General features: G+C 32.3%; 1 protein-coding gene across 1 annotated transcript; it reads left to right on the forward strand.

The window, feature by feature from the left end:
- The first annotated feature begins 16,790 nt into the window (after positions 1-16,790).
- On the forward strand, positions 16,791-17,851 carry LOC107872688 (zinc finger protein ZAT11). Its single transcript, XM_016719312.2, has one exon. The coding sequence runs from the start codon at positions 16,899-16,901 to the stop codon at positions 17,415-17,417; it is 519 nt and encodes a 172-aa protein (XP_016574798.2). The 5' UTR covers positions 16,791-16,898; the 3' UTR covers positions 17,418-17,851.
- The last annotated feature ends 1,346 nt before the right edge of the window (positions 17,852-19,197 follow it).

The following is a 19,197-nucleotide window of genomic DNA, read 5'->3' on the forward strand; positions in this document are numbered from 1 at the left end:
CGGTTCTAGAGGTAGGCCCGGGGTCCGGGCATACTATCGGCTAAAAATTGTTCAGGGCATGGCAGGGAGGTTGGAGATCATCCTAGTGTGGTCCATTTCAATATTCATGGCCATTTGGGTGGGCAAACGGGTCAAATGGCACAAACGGGATATTTTCGGGCTAAATCGGTGTGCTATAGCCCACGATTCTGGGGGTGGGCCTAAGGTTCGGGCATGTTGTGGGTCGAAAATAGATCGGAGCATGCTAGGGAGGTTGAGGACCATCGAATTGTAATCCGTTTCAATATTCATGGCCATTTGAGTGGGCAAATGACGCGAACAGGATGTTTTCAGGCCAAATGGATGTGCTATAGCCCACGGTTTCAGGGAGCCCTGGGTCCGAGCATGTTGTGGGCCAAACATCGACCAGGGCATGCCAGGGAGGTTGGGGGATCGTCCCAGTGTGATTCATTTTAATATTCGAGGCCATTTGGGTGGATAATTTGGCAAAACAATGCGAACGGGACATTTTCGGGCCAAATCGGTATGCCATAGCCCCATCCAGGAATTTTCGAGTGAAATGGGTGTGCTATAGGCCCAAATGCCCCAAATATCCCAGAACCGCGGGCTATTATAACACACTGATTTGGCCAGAAAATACCTCATTCACGCCGTTTTTCCTGGTTGACCACCAAAATGGCCTTGTCGACCCAAACGACCCATACTAGACCACTCCTCAGTTTACTTGGGGGCCCCATCAATTTTCAGCCCAAGGCACGCCCGGTCCCCGATCCCACCCCCGGAACTGTGGGTTATAGCACACCGATTTAGCCCGAAAATGTCCTGTTCGCGCCGTTTCTCCCGTTTGACTACCTACCTGGGGGCCTCGATCTATTTTCGGCCCAAGGCATGCTCGGACCCCGGGCCCACCCCCGGAACCATGGGCTATAGCACACCGATTTGACCCAAAAATGTCCTGTTCGTGCCGTTTCGCCCATTTAACCACCCAAATGACCCCGCTCACCTGCCACCTTTATAAAATAAGTAAAAGGATCAAATAAGATTGATTTATTTATAATAGGTAATTTATCCCCAACTACGTTTTTTACTCAAAAATACTTCTAAAAAATGAAACATGGCAATTAATTTAGACCGAGCAAAGGATGACAAGGGATGAAATTTGCAATACAAAAGTCATATTTTAATTTTAATTATTTTCACAAAAAGTCAATAATTAAAATATTAAATGAGGAGCACTAATGTCTAAATTGAAACAATAAGTGTAGTGTATACTTTTCACAATTATATATATGGCGTTGAAATAAATCTGCCAAGAAACATACATTTTTGAGGACTTGCATCCAAGTGAGGGTCACTTAGGAATGGCCAAATTCAAATACTTTGTACCTACAACAATGCTTGTTCACTATTGATCTTGCATATATTAAGAAATAATAAATAATAAAAATTATCAATTAATTTTTAAAACTGGACAAGTATTATTGAATGTCGCTGGAATTGAGATCTTATTCTAAGAGAAAGATCTCAAATATATTGGTTTCTTTTTGTATATTATATGGACTAACTGATCCGCAAGGATCATGTTTGAGAATTGTTTGATCATTTTTCTCTAAGGAAGAGTCGAGAAAGAATCAACTTGAATTCGAGACTGCTATTGTAAATTTTTGCTTTTCGTGGAAAACTATCAATTGACATGGAGGGTTTCTTAAAAAAATAAGGAGTTGGGTCAACTATTCAATAAAAACATATTTCTCATCTCTTCTATTTTTAATATAGTGGACACATATTGTTGGACAGAGGGAGTAGTTGATCACTTTCACTTTTGTACGTATCTTAAGAAACCATAATAAGAAATATAGTTTTACTAATTTAACCCTTAAGATATGGAAGTTTATAAACTTTGTACACATCAAAGAGTAGTAATTGTATGGGTAAAATAAAAAAAAAATTAATTTTATCAAAATTTAGTAAACGAATACATTTCGAACATATATATTCAGTAAGATGATCAATTAATATAGAAAAGAGGGAGTAGTCATCTCTACTAATTAGTTGCTTCTTGGAAAAACAAAAATACAACTTAATAAAGTTGAAAAATATTGGTCTTTTATTTGACTAAAATAACTTACAAGTAACCAACGTGGGTTGTGGTACAGTGGTGGAACTGCTCCACCCTTAACCAAAGGTCTCGGGTTCGAACTCTGGGTATGGAGAAACTTTTGTTGGGAGCGTTACCCCTTAATGGTCCCGGCAACGTGTGATCCTCCATATTAGTCTGGGCTCCAATGTGGATACCGGACACCAAGTGGAAAAAAACAAACTTACAAGTAAGTAGGATCAAATCTATGTATTGTAATTTCTAACCACATTTATGAAAATGCAACTACTACTACGACTTGTCCATTTTTCTAAGTACACATTAAATGACGACTTAATACTAATAGACTATGGTTTTGAGTTCCGACTAATTCAGATTTATATCGAAAAGTTTTATTTTATTTTAGGAATAAAACACTTTTCTCCAAATGCGATTTTATGTCTGTTCAATTAATAATGAAAGAAATATCTACCTTCGATGATTATGCTCTTGATATTATTACTATTATTAGTCAAAGCTCTTAATTATTTGATGAAAAATCATACAAATACGTTCTTAATTCCAACTAACTTTTAGCTAAAAAATGTGTTCACTCAAGCAAGTTGAATAGTCGTACTCCTAGTAGTAGTATATAGTATATTAAGTGTGAAAATAGAAGACATTGTGCAACACCTAGAGAAATCTTCTCAACTAAGTAATTAATTAATAAGATATTTTTATTTATATTTTTGTATTTTAATAATTTTTTTTAATAAAAATTTTAACTCTGCCCTTGGAATGATCTATAAAGAAAGTGGTTTCTTCCTCATCAATCAGACGGGTATATATATATATATATATATTTTATTTATACCTTGTTCATTTCTTTCTCTTCAGTTTTAGATATTTTAGCAATATCTTCTTTAATCACATCCGGGACAATAACAACAGTCTTTTTCTTTAATCTCCTTTGGACTTTTCAAATTCCTAGAAATTTACAAATCAATTCATTGTTACTGCTAAAACACTAAGAGAACAACCATAGACTAGGGGTATTTTTATAAACAATTTACCAATTTTATAAGATCCGAAAACTGGCGGTAATCCGCACGGCTATCCAGATTTAGAATATTAAAACATATGTACTAATAAGTAATTTACTAATTTTACAAGATCGAAAAACTGACGGTAATATGCACGGTCATCCAGATCTATAATGTTAAAAACACATCTGAAAGAAAATATGAACTTCGTTAATTCAAACATGATTTACAAACTAGGGAGAAAAATACAAAGATCTATGTAATGACTACTTACATGTCTTAAGGAAGAAGTGAGGTTTCCCTTTCGAGAGTCCCCTGAAAGCTAGCGGCTACCGAAAAATGAAGGAATAAAAGATTAATATACACTACACACTCTTCCCCTTTTTTTTTTTTTGATGAACAAACTAAGAACTTTATGAACAAAAAACTTTAGAAGACTTTTTTCTCATTCTTGATTTTTCTCTTACTTCTCTCTAGCTATATATCTTTAATTCTTTCATAAGGTGGTATTTATAGGCATTTGTGGACTTTAAATCTTTACTTTAATGTGCTTGATAAAACTTTGGCAAGACTTTAGCAAGTTGGATGGATCCCACGGTCACATGGTTAGGTCTTTACTTTAATTCTCATTCGTCCATTTGTTTTTCATTTATTCATTTGTTATATCATTGCATACGTCTCTTATTTTGTCTTTACATAAATATCGTCATTGCTTACGTATCCAAATTGTGTAATGTTTCTGAGTCTGGTATCAGAGCCCTAAGATTCTAGGAGACTTCATTATATATGGTATCAAGAACTGAGAAAAGAAAATTCAGACCCTACGAACGTCTAATAATATTAGATTCAGAATATTATTGGTCTTATAGAATTTTAAAGAAGGAATGTATAAAGTTATATAATATCTTAATACAACAAAGACAGTTAAATATTAAATTAATTGAGCTTTCTCCAAAATCAAGAGAAGAAGTCTGGACAGAACTACAAGAAGTAGATAATAGATTAAGAGAAGTCCGAACCCCAATATTTACATTACAGACGAACTAAGGGTAGACAAGGTTTTAAGACAAAAGTATCCTTTTTATTTAGCTTAATGAATAGACCTTGTGAAAATACTAAAGTTTACAGAGAAATTAGAGAAAAGCTAGACAGTTTATACTTAGAATATAGGAAACTTAATTCAACAAAAGAAAATCTTATAACTCTAGATTAGTTAATTACTACAATATCCGAATTAGAATATTATTTAATAAGACATCTTAAATCAAGGAAAATATAAATGAAAAAACATCCTTTTGCTAACAATTTACGGCTAAGATATTGATATTTAAATGAAGAAATAAAGAGCAGGGCAGACAAAGTAGAACTAGAAATAGTCTTGAGTAACTATTTGAAATTATTAGCAACTCTAGAGACATCACAATCAGAATCATTCAAAGAATATTTAACTAAAATAAGATGGAAATTACATGAAATTAGAAACGACATAACATATTACAATAGAAGGATAAATTATCCAAAGAAACGGTGTAACATAGTAAATATTTCTTTAGGATAGGATAAAAATAAGTAAAAGTACATGAAAACGCATCAGTTTGCTAGACAACTTCAACGACCATACAATTACTTATGTAAAAACTTAAAATATTTTAACAGAATTCTAAAAAGGAACAGGATTTAATAGAAGAAATAAGAGTAGTAGATGTTGGGTTTATAGTATATGAAAGAAGTGTGAATGGAAAAATGGAGAATAAAATGGTGGAGGGGAAGGAGACACTAAAATGGAAACTGTACTCCCAAATTAGAAAGTCTACTCTTTCTCCCACATTGGTGGAAGAAGAGACTTGCAAGTGTTTATAATCAAGAATACTTACTCCACATGGCAAGTGAGGCAAGAAATAATAGATGTCTCACACCGTCGTCGTAGTCGCTCGCTCAACTCGGCTTCAGATTTGGATTTGGATTTGGATTTGACAAATGATTGATCGATGAGATCTATCTTTTTGGAAAAACTTTATTTGAATTTCGAAGAATGCCAAGGAAAATCTAGTAAAAAACTTTCTGCAATTTCGGACCTCCATTTATATATACATGCAGTAACACTGTTTCAAGTGAACTGATGCATTATTTTCGAACTAGTGCTTCGGAAATGATACATTGTTCTGAACTGAGGCTACAGAAGGTTGCAATGGTTCTAAATGATGCTTTAGAAGGATGTAATCCTTCAATGAAGTGACACACTGATTCATGAAATGAGATGACTGTTCAGGAAAAAATGCAATCTTTGATGAATAGACATGAACTTACAACAAAGGTGTAACCTTTGGAGTGAACCATTGTCTCTTTTCAGAAGAGAGATATTGTGGCTATATAAACCTGGTTTCTTCCACAGTTTTAGTATGAAATTTTCAGATTAAAAGCTCTCTTCTTGTCTCAAAAATATTTTGTGTGATCACTCAAAACATTCTGTGAGTTCAAAGATATTCCAATCATTTGAGGTACTGCTACTGTTGGTCTGTTAGCCATTTTATCCCGGAAGAAAAAATTTCACAACCTTGGGTACAGTGAGGGAGATTATTTTCTTAAGGAAAATCCGTGAATTCAGAAAACTTGGCTATTTTCTATTTCATCTTAAATTCTTCAAAATAAAATGCACCTCTTGGAAAGATCATTTTGATCTTGTGTTGAGGGTATTTGATATACTTCATTGTGTTCTTGTTTATACTTGAACTCAAATTGAAGTTGGTAATATACAGATTCTGTGTACCCAAAGTACAAATGAAATAACAATCTTAAGGAAATAAATTACTATTACATAATCTGTATTGCTTGTTTTTGGAGATTAAAGTTTTAACTTTCTACTCCGCTTAAACTTAACTAGTGATTTGAAGTCATAAAAACTTCATCACAAGTTAAAGATCATTTAGTTGACAATTGGAAGTCATAAAAACCTCATTGTTAACTAGAAACAAAAGAAAAAAATTAAACTTTTATAAGTAGTATTTTGGAAATACTAAGTATTTTTTATCTTGTGGTGATAGCAAAATGGCTACTGAAAGTCAAATGATGGATGCGACGACGTCTTTGGGGCACTAATATTGCCACATAAGGTCACACAAATGCTCCGCCAACAATGGCACTGACGGAGAAGCCCAAAAAATTTTCGAGCATTAACTTCAAGCGATGGCAACAAAAGATATTCTTTTACCTCACCACTTTATGTCTGCAACGGTTTACTAGCGAAGACGCTCTTGAGGTACCTGAGGGAACCTCGAACAAAGACCGCTTTGTTATTGTAGAAGCTTGGAAACATTCAAACTTCCTTTGCAGGAATTATATTCTGAGTGGTCTCCAAGACGACCTCTACAATATTTATAGTGGAACCAAGACATCAAAGTAACTGTGGGGGCACGTGAACAAAAATATAAGATGGAGGATGCAGGAATTAAGAAATCCTTGTTGCACGGTTCCTGGACTTCAAAATGATAGATAACAAATCTGTTGTCTCTCAAGTACGGGAGTTGCAAGTCGTCATACATGATCTCTTAGCAGAAGGTATATCTTTGAAAAATACCTTAGTTGAACAAATTAAAAATGTTCTTAATACTCACATAAACTGTTTTGTAGGTTTAACTGTGAATGATGCTTTCCAAGTAGTAGTGATAGTTGAGAAGCTACAACCTTTGTGGAAAAACTTCAAAAACTACTTAAAGCATAAACGCAAGGAGGTGACTGTTGAAGATCTTATTGTCCGAATTCGTATTGAAGAGGATAATAAAGCTGCCGAAAGAAGGTCAAAGGGAAATTCTATAATTAATGGAGCACATATTGTAGAAGATGACCAAAATAATTCCAAAAAAAAAAAGAAAGAAAGCTGAACAAGGAAGCAATCAACCCAAGAAAAAGTTCAAGGAAAAATGCTTCAACTATGGCAAAATTGGCCATAAGTCCACAGATTGTCGTGCCCCAAAGAAAGGCAAGAAGAAGGATCAAGCAAATATGATTGAATCCAATAAAGAATGTGATGATCTGTGTGCTATGTTCTTAGAATGCAACCTGACGGGGAATCCTCGCGAATGGTGGATGGATTCTGGTGCCACCCGACATGTATGTACCAAAAAGGAGTTTTTTTCGTTATTTACTCCGACTCAAGCAGAAGAAATGATCTACATGGCTAACTCCGCTACTGCTAAGGTGGAGGGAACAGGAAAAATTTGCTTAAAGATGACTTCCGGCAAGGTCTTGACATTGAACAATGTGTTATATGTTCCAGAGTTACATAGGAAATTAATTTCTATTTCACTCCTAGATAAGAACGGATTCAAATGTGTAACCATTTCTGGAAAAATTGTAATTAGTAAAGGAGAAATGTATGTAGGAAAAGGCTACCTGATCGAAGGACTTTATAAGATGAATGTAATGACTGTTGAAATAAATAAAAGTTTGAATTCTTCTTATTTGCTTGAGTCTTATGATTTATGGCATGAACATTTAGGTCATGTTAATTACAAAACGTTATGAAAACTAATTAACTTAGAAGTTTTGCCAAACTTTGAGTGCAATAAATCAAAGTGTCAAATGTGTGTGGAATCGAAGTATGCAAAGCATCCTTATAAGTCCATTGAAAGTTATTCCAATCCCTTAGACTAAATACACACTGACATTTGTGATATGAGGTCAACACCATCACGTAGTGGAAAAAAGTATTTCATAACTTTTATTGATGATTGCACTAGATATTATTATGTCTACTTGCTAAATAGTAAGGATGAAGCAACAGATGCGTTTAGACAATATAAAACTGAAGTTGAAAATCAGTTAGACAAAAAGATTAAAATAATAAGAAGTGATAGGGGCGGAGAATGTGAATCCCCCTTTGCGTAAATATGTGTAGAGAATGGAATAATCCATCAAACTACAGCCCCATATTCATCTTAATCTAATGGAATTACGGAAAGGAAAAACCAAACTTTGAAGGAAATGATGAATGCCTTACTTATAAGTTCTGGTTTACCACAAAACTTATTGGGTGAGGCTATCCTTACGACCAATCGTATACTCAACAGAGTTCCCCATAGTAAGACACAATCAATTCCTTATGAAAAATAGAAAGAAAGGAAACCCCACTTGAAATATTTCAAAGTGTAGGGGTGTCTAGCGAAGGTTGAAGTTCCTATACCTAAAAGAGTTAAGATAGGACCTAAAACGGTGGACTGTGTGTTCATAGGATATGCTAAAAGTAGTAAAGCATGTCAATTTTTGGTTCATAAATTCAAACATCCGGATATTAATGAAAATACGGTAATTGAATCAGACAATGTTGAATTCTTTGAAAATATTTACCCATATAAAATTAGACATGAACAGTCTAGTGGAGGATCTAAACGACCTCGTGATGAACCAATTGAGAATGAACATAATGAAGAAAATTCAAGACGTAGTACACGTCAAAGAACGTCTACATCATTTAGATCAAATTTTGTAATATTTTTCTTAGAAAATGAGCCTCAAGCATTTAAGAAAGCGATGGCATCTTCGGATTCATCCCTTTGGAAAGAGGCAGTCAATAGTGAGAGAGATTCAATCTTAAGCAACCATACATGGAAATTGGTTGACCTTTCTTCCGAAAATAAACCGTTAGGTTCTAAATGGATCTTCAAAAGAAAAATGAAGGCGGATGGTACTATTGGCAAATACAAGGCAAGACTTGTAGTAAAAGGCTTCAAATAGAAGGAAAGCCTTGATTACTTTGATACATACTCGCCAGTAATAAGGATAACCTCGATTCGAATGTTAATTGCCTTGGCGATGGTATATGATGTTTAAATCCATCAAATGGATGTGAAGACCGCATTCCTAAATGGACATTTGGAGAAAGAAATATACATGGAACAACCTAAGGGTTTTATGGTTCCAGGAAAAGAAAATAAAGTGTGTAAACTTGTTAAGTCACTTTATGGACTAAAACCAACACCTAAGCAATGGGATGCAAAGTTTGACCAAACCATGTTGGCAAACGGATTCAAGATAAATGAATGTGACAAATGTGTATACATTAAAGACACACCAAATTACCAAGTCATTGTTTGTTTATATGTGGATGATATGTTGATCATCAGCAGAGATATTTGTGACATAAATGTAACCAAACGAATGCTCGAGAGCAAGTTTGATATAAAAGACCTTGGAGTTGCAGATGTGATCTTAGGAATAAGAATCTATCGAACTCCACAAGGGTTAGCATTGTCACAGTCTCATTATATCGAAAAAGTACTTGATAAGTTCAAGGATATGGAATTCAGTATTGCCAAGACTCCATTGGATGTGAATTTTGCACTTCGAAAGAATGAAGGTGAAAGTGACTCACAATTGGAGTACGCAAGAGTATTAGGATGTTTAATGTATATAAGAACTGTACACGACCAAACATAGCATGTGCAATTAGTAAATTGAGTCGGTACAGGAGTAATCCCAACAAAATTCATTGGATGGCAATGAAAAGAGTTTTGAGGTATCTTAAATACACTCGAAACTATGTTTTTCATTATAATAAATATTATGTGGTACTTGAAAGATATAGTGATGTAAATTGAATCACCGGATCGAACGAAGTAAAATCCACAAGTGGATATGTATTTACTATCGGTGGAGGAGCAGTTTATTAGAAATCATCCAAACAGACTTGTATCGCTTGCTCTACAATGAAATCTGAATTTATCGCATTAGATAAGACTGGTGAAGAAGAAAAATGGCTCCGAAATTTCTTGAAAGATATTTCGTATTGGCCCAAGCCAGTGGCACCAGTATGTATACACTGTGATATCCAAGCGACAATAGGTAGGGCAGGGAGCATGATGTACAACGGTAAATCTCGTCACATATGACGGAGACATAATACCATTAGGGAACTTCTCTCTAGTGGAATTATCACTATTAACTATGTAAAGTCAAAGGATAATATGTCGGGTCCACTTACAAAAGACCTATCTAGAGAAGGAGTAGAAAGAACATCCAAGGGAATGGGTTTACGGCCTAGGACGAGTCAGCATGGCGATAAATCTACCTAGCAGACTTGAGATCCCAAGAGCTAGGTTCAAGGAGATCAAATAAAGTTGTGTCTGACAGGTTCAACATTGTCAATTATCCAACCCATTCCTATGATGTAGACAATGTATAGTAAACTAGGATAAGACTTGAGGTGAAAAGTCTTTTAATGATTATCTAAATTTGGTAGATTTGACCAAATAGTTTAATCTGCAGGATTGAATATTTAGAAATCACCTATGCGAGGGTGAAGTGGAAGACGCTTCAAAGAGAATGTTAGTAAAGGCCTATTCTCTAAGCTCTCATGAAATCGGGACGTGTTCATGGCTGAAAAGAACAAAACCATGAGAACCATAAACGTTAAAAGGTTGGTTGTATGACATGTATTGTCTAGGTGTACATTAAAGCTCGACGGTTCAAAGATATCAAATCTACCAATTGACCGAGTGCATCTGATGCATGTTCACTATGGAAAGTTCAAAGAAAAACCCACTTATCCAGATGCAATCAGTCTTTGCTTGATGATCATATACCTATCCGTAAAAAATTTATGAAAAATAGTCATTCCCCATTCATGTGGAGGATTGTTGGGTTCATAGTATATGAAAGAAGTGTGAATGGAAAAATGGAGAATAAAATAGTGGAGGGGAAGGAGACACTAAAATGGAAAGTGTACTCTCAAATTAGAAAGTTTACTCTTTCTCCCACATTGGTGGAAGAAGAGAACTTGAAAGTGTTTATAATCAAGAATACTTACTCCACATGGCAAGTGAGGCAAGAAATAATAGATGTCTCGCACCGTCGTCGTCATAGTCGTCGCTCGGCTCGGCTCGGCTTTAAATTTGGATTTGTCAAATAATCGATCGATGAGATCTATCTTTTTGGACAAACTTTATTTGAATCCCAAAGAATACCAAGGAAAAATGCAGTAAAAAATTTTCTGCAGTTTCGGACCTCCATTTATATTACATGCAGTAACAGCTGCACTGTTTCAAGTGAACTGATACATTATTTTCGAACTAGTGCTTCAGAAATGATACATTGTTCTGAACTGAGGCTACAGAAGGTTTCAATGGTTCAAAATGATTCTTTAGAAGGATGTAATCCTTCAATGAAGTGACACACTGATTCATGAAATGAGATGACTGTTCAGGAAAAGATGCAATCTTTGATGAACAGGCATGAACTTACAGCAAAGGTATAACCTTTGGAGTGAACCATTGCCTCTTTTCAGAAGAGGCATGTTGTGGCTATATAAACTCGGTTTCTTCCACAGGTTTAGTACGAAAATTTTAGATTAAAAACTCTCTTATTGTCTCAAAAATATTTTGTGTGATCACTCAAAATGTTCTGTGAGTTCGAAGATATTCCAATCGTTTGAGGTACCGCTACTATTGGTCTGTTAGACATTTTATCCTGGGAGAAAAAATTCCACAACCTCGGATACAGTGAGGGGGATTATTTCCTTAAGGAAAATCCATGAATTCGGACGACTTGGCTATTTTCCGTTTCATCTTAATTTCTGCAAAATAAAATACACCTCTTGGAAAGGTCATTTTGATCTTATGTTGAGGGTATTTGATATACTTCATTCTGTTCTTGTTTATACTTAAACTCAAGTTGAAGTTGGTAATATATAGATTCTGTGTACCCGAAGTACAAACGAAATAACAATAGAATCAATAGATTTGCCAGAAGCTATTATATTTTTAAACCGCGAAGAACTTTTAGGCTGTATAGACCACTTAGTCCTGTTAAAAATTAAATTAGAACATATTGGATATTGTATCGATTATTGAAAAATTTTAAAAAAAATCAATTAGAGAATAATGGAATAGAGAGACTTTTTGACTAGGATAAGAACATTACAATAGATTCTTTCAAGAAAATAGAATATCTAAATTTGCAATTAAAAGCAGAAAAGAGACACAGACGAATAAAAGATGATTAATTAATTAAATGTAATTTCAGTAATAGAGAACTTTCTATGTTATCTTTGTCTTTATTAATTAAATCTTTGAATCTCTTATCTAATTTTGCTTGTTGATTTTTTAAGAAATCTAAACTTAATTCTATTTTACCTAATAATTTCTTTTGTTTGTTTTGCAGGTCTTTTAATATCTCTAGGGTTTTCAATATTTTAGTATTTTTCTGTTGAACTTCCTCTCCTAGATTTATTATAAAGTATGTAATAGTATTTAGTTGAGAATCTTTTGCATGCAAAATATGTTCTCCATTTGAAATTCAAAAATTTAATTAATAAAGACAAAGATAACATAGAAAATTCGGAAATAAAGCTAGTATTACAAGAGGTATGAAAAGAAATTAACCAAATAAAAATATAATACTCTCATGAGTGATATATTACAAGCAGTGGCGGAGCCAGGAATTTAATGAAGGGCGTGCACATTTTATTCTCCACTATGTTAAGAGTGTGCAAAATTGAATATACACTCATGATAATTAATATTTAACCTCTATTCACCATATAATTTTTCAATGAAGGGTGTGCATCTGACCACCCTTCGCTAGAGGTGGCTCCGCCCATAATTATAAGATAAACTTTATCTAACAATATTACAAAAGACAACACAAATTCAATCAAATCCTGAAGGATTATCAGATCATCAACCTCAAGAAAAAGCAGACACTCTAATTATAAAACAGAATAATATTATAATTTTATTACTATTAGAACTTAATAAAAATATAGAAAGAGAAAAACACTCTGTCCTTGGAATGATCTATAAAAAAGTGGTTTCTTCCTCATCAATCAGACGTGTATGTCTATATATATATATATATATATATATATATATATATATATATAGTATATTCTATTTATATTTTTATAAATTAATAATTTAAGTGGTTTCTTCCTCATCAATTAGATGTGTGAATATATATTATGGGTCAAACACGTGAAATCACCTTTGCACGGATGAGATTTGAATTCAAGACCTCTTAGTTTATATATTTTTATGCCATATAAAATCGTGTGATCAAATTATAAAAAAAAAAAAAAACTAAATTAGTATAACACACTTTTAATTAACTTATTATTCTATATATCTCAATTATCATGTATAATGTCTTCAACATGTCGACATTATTTCTCAAGGTCCTTTAGGTAATTTACATATATAAACCTTTGAAAAGTTACTTAGAATATAATAATATGCATGTTTATTAATTCATAGATTAATTATTAAGAAATGAAGATTTGCTTGAAAAATGTATATTAACATCACTGCATCTAAGTGAGTGCATCATAATAGTTGACTATATACTTTCTACTCCTTCTAGAAATATATATTATCAAAATAAATAGAATACTATATACGACTTTTATATTAAAAAATATAAACTCTAGAAAAATTAAAAGTACGGCAAGTACATGAAAAGGTACGGACAACTACTACAATATTTTAAGTTTTACAATTAAAAAGTTTAATGATGATTCAAAGTGAAAAACAACCAAAATAATTAAAAATATATGAAAGGGCTCCATAGAGCATCATCACCAAAATTCTAGTATATTGTTAACACTACTATATTTGTTTACAATATAATTAATTGTCAAACAAATATACGATAGTTTGAGATTTTTCTAATTTTAATTAGAAATCTTGAATTTGAGTTGCTGAAAGTGAAAAAAAAAATTCTTTTCGAAGTGTCATCCCTCAAAAATGGCCCCTGTAATGCGCGAATCTAAATTAAAAATTTTGGGTTCGCCCAGGGACTTGGGGTGGCCGCCACCCGCAAATTTCGACGGAATCTATAAATAAAGTATATATATATATATATATATATATAACAAATTTGTCATCCAAACAACCAAAGTAGCCTATTGTTCAGATGGCAAAAAGCTGTTAATTTCACCCAACAAGTCCAGGTTCGAAATTTGCTGACAACCTGCCTTTTTAGTAAGTTTAATCAATTACTACAGTGTAACTCTAAAAAATTTCTTGTTTTCTCGAGTCCAGTATTTACTATATAAACATAATTTTTTTCAATCATGTATAAATAGCATTATTTTTCGTTGAAGGAGATTCAATGAACCTCTTGTACATAAGTTGACTCGAATTTACGATTTAGAGTTTTTGATTAATTTAATCAACAAGTCTATTTAACACCCGTAGATTCTAAATCATGAATCCGCCTTTGGATTCGCCTCCATATATGACTGCTACACAATAATAGCGCTCTCTCTGTATATATATATCTTCATGTATTAGGTGTACTTATTAATTAATAAATTAATTAGAAACAAACCCTTTGTGACCTCCAAAAGATAATTTAATGACAATTGATTAGTGATAAGACTTGTGAACTTTTTTTAATTTTATTTTCTTCCAAGTAACTTGAAAAAAAACTCAAGTGGGAAAGGGCCAAATCAATATTCTAGAAAAATGAAGTTGCCACAAATTTATGCTAATATTAATGGCTAGTCACAATTATACAACCTTTATAATATATGTTTTCTTCATTTTAGTTGATTCTCTTTTTATAAATATTTGTTTCAATTTAGTTGGTCTTATTATAAAATTAAGAGAATACTATTACGTTCTTTCATTACTATTCTTATCATTAAATGACTAAATAAAGTGTATATACCCAAATTTATGTTTAAAAATATAATTAATAAGACTAATTTGATAAAAAAAAAACTCTTAATAATTTTTTTAAGGGAAGTTTAAGTCAACAAGAGCCAACTATTTTGAAACAGAGAATAGTATATATATGTATGTATGCATAAAAGAAATTTAACTTGACCTGTATAACATATACTTCTATATCTGTGTGTGAATAAAAGAATTTTACTTAACGTACCAAAAAATCAACTTATTTATGGGTGTGTTTGATATGAAGAAAATTAGTTCTATGTTAAATGTTTCCTAAAATATATTTTAGTAGAAAATAAGTGTTTTTGTTTGAGTAATTATTTTTTATCATTTGATTGGTGAGAAGAAAATATTATTTCGAAAGATATAATAAACTATTACACCAAATTTGGATTATCACCATTTAACACAGATCGGACCCTTATCTTGACCCTGATCTATCACAACACAGACTCCGAACTTGATCCTCAACCCCAATCTTGATTCTGACCTCAACCATGACTCCGAACTTGATTCTCGATTCAGCTCTGACCTAAGCATCTAACATGCAACCTAACAACCAAAAAAAAAAAGTTAGACACTTATGATTCAATCTTCTTTTAAATTTGCGTATAACAAGAGCTTAATGCACCGGACAACATATCCTACATGTCCTTTAATGTATATGGTCATTTTTTATTTATGAATCATGTATATTAGACCTTACAAACAAGAAAGACTAGTATATATCCATTAAATTCACAAGAGTCAATATATTCAAAAAAAAAAAAAAAAAAATCAAAAGCATGGCACAACAATGACTTACCAAATTCACACTTCAAATTGCCCAAAAGACACCTACAATAATAGTCAAAGTAGCAAATTTTCTATACTTTTGCACCTGCTTCCATCTAATGCACACATACATTTCTAGATAACAACAAATAAAATATAGGATAATTATGTTTTAATACTAAAATTATTAATTATTACCATAAATTTGGGTCTAAACTATTTTTTTGTTTTATTTATAAATCCACTTTGTAGCTCAATGGTGAGGTGTGACATATGCATGATGTAAATAACTCTTCCATTCAAAGTTTACAGCCTCAACTTGGACAAACTTTTTTATAACATTTTTTTGTCTCAATATGTGAAATTAATATATGCATATTAAGAAATGATTAACTTAATTTAAAAGTAGTTTACACCAAAAGGGAAAAGAAAATACTACCCCATCCACTTTATTTATCCAGTGTATTAAAAATAAATATCCATTTTTACTTGTCTATTTAAGAAAATCAAGATATAATTTATCACTTAATTTCTAATTTACTTTCATTATTAAACTATAATTATTTTTACATTGAATTTATTATATTCAAAAGATGGTACAGTAAAATTATAATTCTATTTATTTCAACTTAAAGAATGTGTTAAGCCCTGGACAAGTAACAAATGAAAAGTACTAACATGACTTAAGATAATTAGCCCAAACAAAATACTCCCTTTGTTCTCGTTTACTTATCACTTGTTTCCTAATTAAATTTCTACTTTTACTTGTCACTTTTGGCATATCAACAAAAAGATAATTTTTTTTTCTATTTTATTCTTAATGTTATTTATTTTGCTTCAAATTAATTTCAGGACACAATATAAACATTATTTAATAGGGGTATTATGGTAACATAACCATGTTATTAATTAATTATTTTTCTTAAATTTTCACCGAGAAAGGGCCCTGCAGTACGCAATTCGAATTAGTCTGGGCTCCAATGCAGATACCGAATAGTGTAAAAAATAAATAAACAAATATATATATATATATATTAATAGGTGTAATAAATCAAAATGTGACAAGTAAAAGCGAACGTATTATCTTACTTATACCACAAGAAATATAATGTGCCAAGATTGGTCATGACAAAAGAAAAGTCAACTACTCCTAGTCAAACCTCCCAACTAATAACCCTTATAAATAACCTAAACCCCCATGAAATATTCATTTTCATCATTTTCATTCTTTCTTTCTCCAACCAAAAAACAATTTTCACATCCAACATTACCCCCCAACCCCCCACCCCACCCCAAAAAAAACACTATTTCTAGCAACATATATTGTATAAAACCATGGTGGTTCTACCAACAAAAAGAGAAAGAGAAGGTGAATTAAAAACCCTAAAAACCATGGCAAATTACTTGATGTTATTTTCACATCAACAAAATCATTTTGACACGAGCATGACCAACTCTCCTGGTAAAGTTTTCGAGTGCAAGACATGCAATAGACAATTTTCTTCGTTTCAAGCACTTGGCGGTCATCGAGCAAGTCATAAGAAGCCAAGATTAATGGGAGAATTGAATTTCCAAATGCCAATTTCTCCACCTAAACCAAAAATACATGAATGTTCAATTTGTGGACTTGAATTTCCTATAGGACAAGCTTTAGGTGGACATATGAGAAGACATAGAGGTATGTTGAATGAAAATAATAGTAATAATAATATTCATCAAGTTCCTCATCATGTTGTGAAGAAATTAAAGAGTTCAAGAGTTTTGTGTTTGGATTTGAATTTGACACCATTGGAGAATGATTTAGAGTTGTTCAAGTTGAAGAATGAAGCTCCTAAAGTTGATTGTTACTTGTAATTATTATAGAATATTTAGTAAATAAATCCTATCTAGATGTGTAGAATAATGTTTTATTTATTTTTCTTTCTTAATTATTACTACTTCTTATGGATCATGTTCTAGATAGGAGTTTAGAGATAAGTATCCAATAATTCGAACTATTGTCAAAGTTGTTCTGACTTTTGACGCACTCCAACGATTCACTAGGGTCCTATTACCCTCCTAAACTCAATTTTAGTGTATTTTTGTCATCCTTTCGTGCTAGCGTGACACTTTTATTACATAAAATGAGACCCATATCAGAGGTGACACATCAGTTAAAAAAGGTGACAAAAGGTGCCACGTCAGCTAAAAAGGCTGATAAAAATACCTTAAAATTTAGTTCAGAGAGTAATAGAATCCCCGTGAAGTTTGGAGCGTGTCGTAATAAATTTGATCATAATTCGGGGATACTAGATGCTTTACTATGGGGGTTTATTTATTCGTTTATATGATTGGACTACAACCATTGAAGAGTGGCCAATTGAATACTTTTTGGTAAAAAAAAGTTGTACTGTATCTATATAAAAATAAATGTCAAATTTTACTTTTTATATACATACGTATTAAATCCTGAACACCTTTATAGAATATTTGAGTGGATATAGAACATGAAAAAAAAAAAATTCGATTGAACCAAAATTAGAGTTTTAACTTTTAATAGAGTTTGTAATGAATGATAAGGATTTTTCTTTTACATATAGAATAACAAACCTATTGTGTAATGAATTAAATGTTAGAAACTTAAAAATTGACTTTATTAAAATTTAAATTTTGAATTCATCTATGTAGAAAAATAAATATCGTGAAGTTGAAAAATGCAAAATTTTTATTGTACCAACTCTTGTTGGAATAATCAAAAGAAATAAAAGAGTGAAGCATTTATTACCCCTGAACTATGATCAAATGTGCTACGACACACTCCAATTTTACGGGAATTCAATTACCCACGAACTCAATTTTGGCGTATTTTTGTCACCGTTTTGTGCTGATGTGGCACCTTTTGTCAACCTTTTTAGCTGACGTGACACCTTTGACGTGGGCCTCATTTTATGTAATAAAGGTGCTACGTCAGCACAAATGGGTGTAAAAAATACGCTAAAATTGAGTTCAGAGGGTAATAGGAGCCTGTGAAGTTGGAGTGTGCAGTAGAAATTTTGACCATAATTCGATAGGGTACTGAATGTTTATTTCGAAATAAAATAAGTGTAGTTCTGATCAGATATGACAACTAAAAAACCTACGATAATGACTTATTCATCTGCTAAGTACACACATTCAAGTGACGACTTAATCAATTGACTATAATATTATCACTATTATTAGTCAAAGTAATTAATTATTATTGATGAAAAATGACTTAACTTCTTCCAACTAACTTTTAGCTAAAATTGGATTCAACAAGTTGAAATAGAACATGCAGAATGTGAAAACGATCGTGGGACCCAAACAAGTTGATTGTTTTCATAGGTTAAAGTTAAACACGTAATAAAATATTTTTATTTCGATAATAGCGAGATTTAAATTCACGACTTCTTGAATAACAATAAGAGCAAAATATACGTATACATTTTATTCCTATCTTTGTGGGAATGCAGAAAGACTGTTTTTGATGGACGTTGGTGTAACTAGGGCTGGATATATTTTGGTTTAAATCGAAAAATCGAATCAAAACTTAATTTTGGTTCGATTTTTCGGATTGATTTCGGTTTGAAATTTTAGAAATTCGGTTAAACGGTTTGATTTTTGGATTTTCGAA

This window comes from Capsicum annuum, unplaced genomic scaffold (genome assembly GCF_002878395.1).
Source record: "Capsicum annuum cultivar UCD-10X-F1 unplaced genomic scaffold, UCD10Xv1.1 ctg4662, whole genome shotgun sequence".
NCBI lineage: Eukaryota > Viridiplantae > Streptophyta > Magnoliopsida > Solanales > Solanaceae > Capsicum > Capsicum annuum.

Coding starts and splice junctions, on each gene's coding strand:
- LOC107872688 (XM_016719312.2), top strand. CDS start 16,899: ATGGTGGTTCTACCAACAAAAAGAGAAAGAGAAGGTGAATTAAAAACC.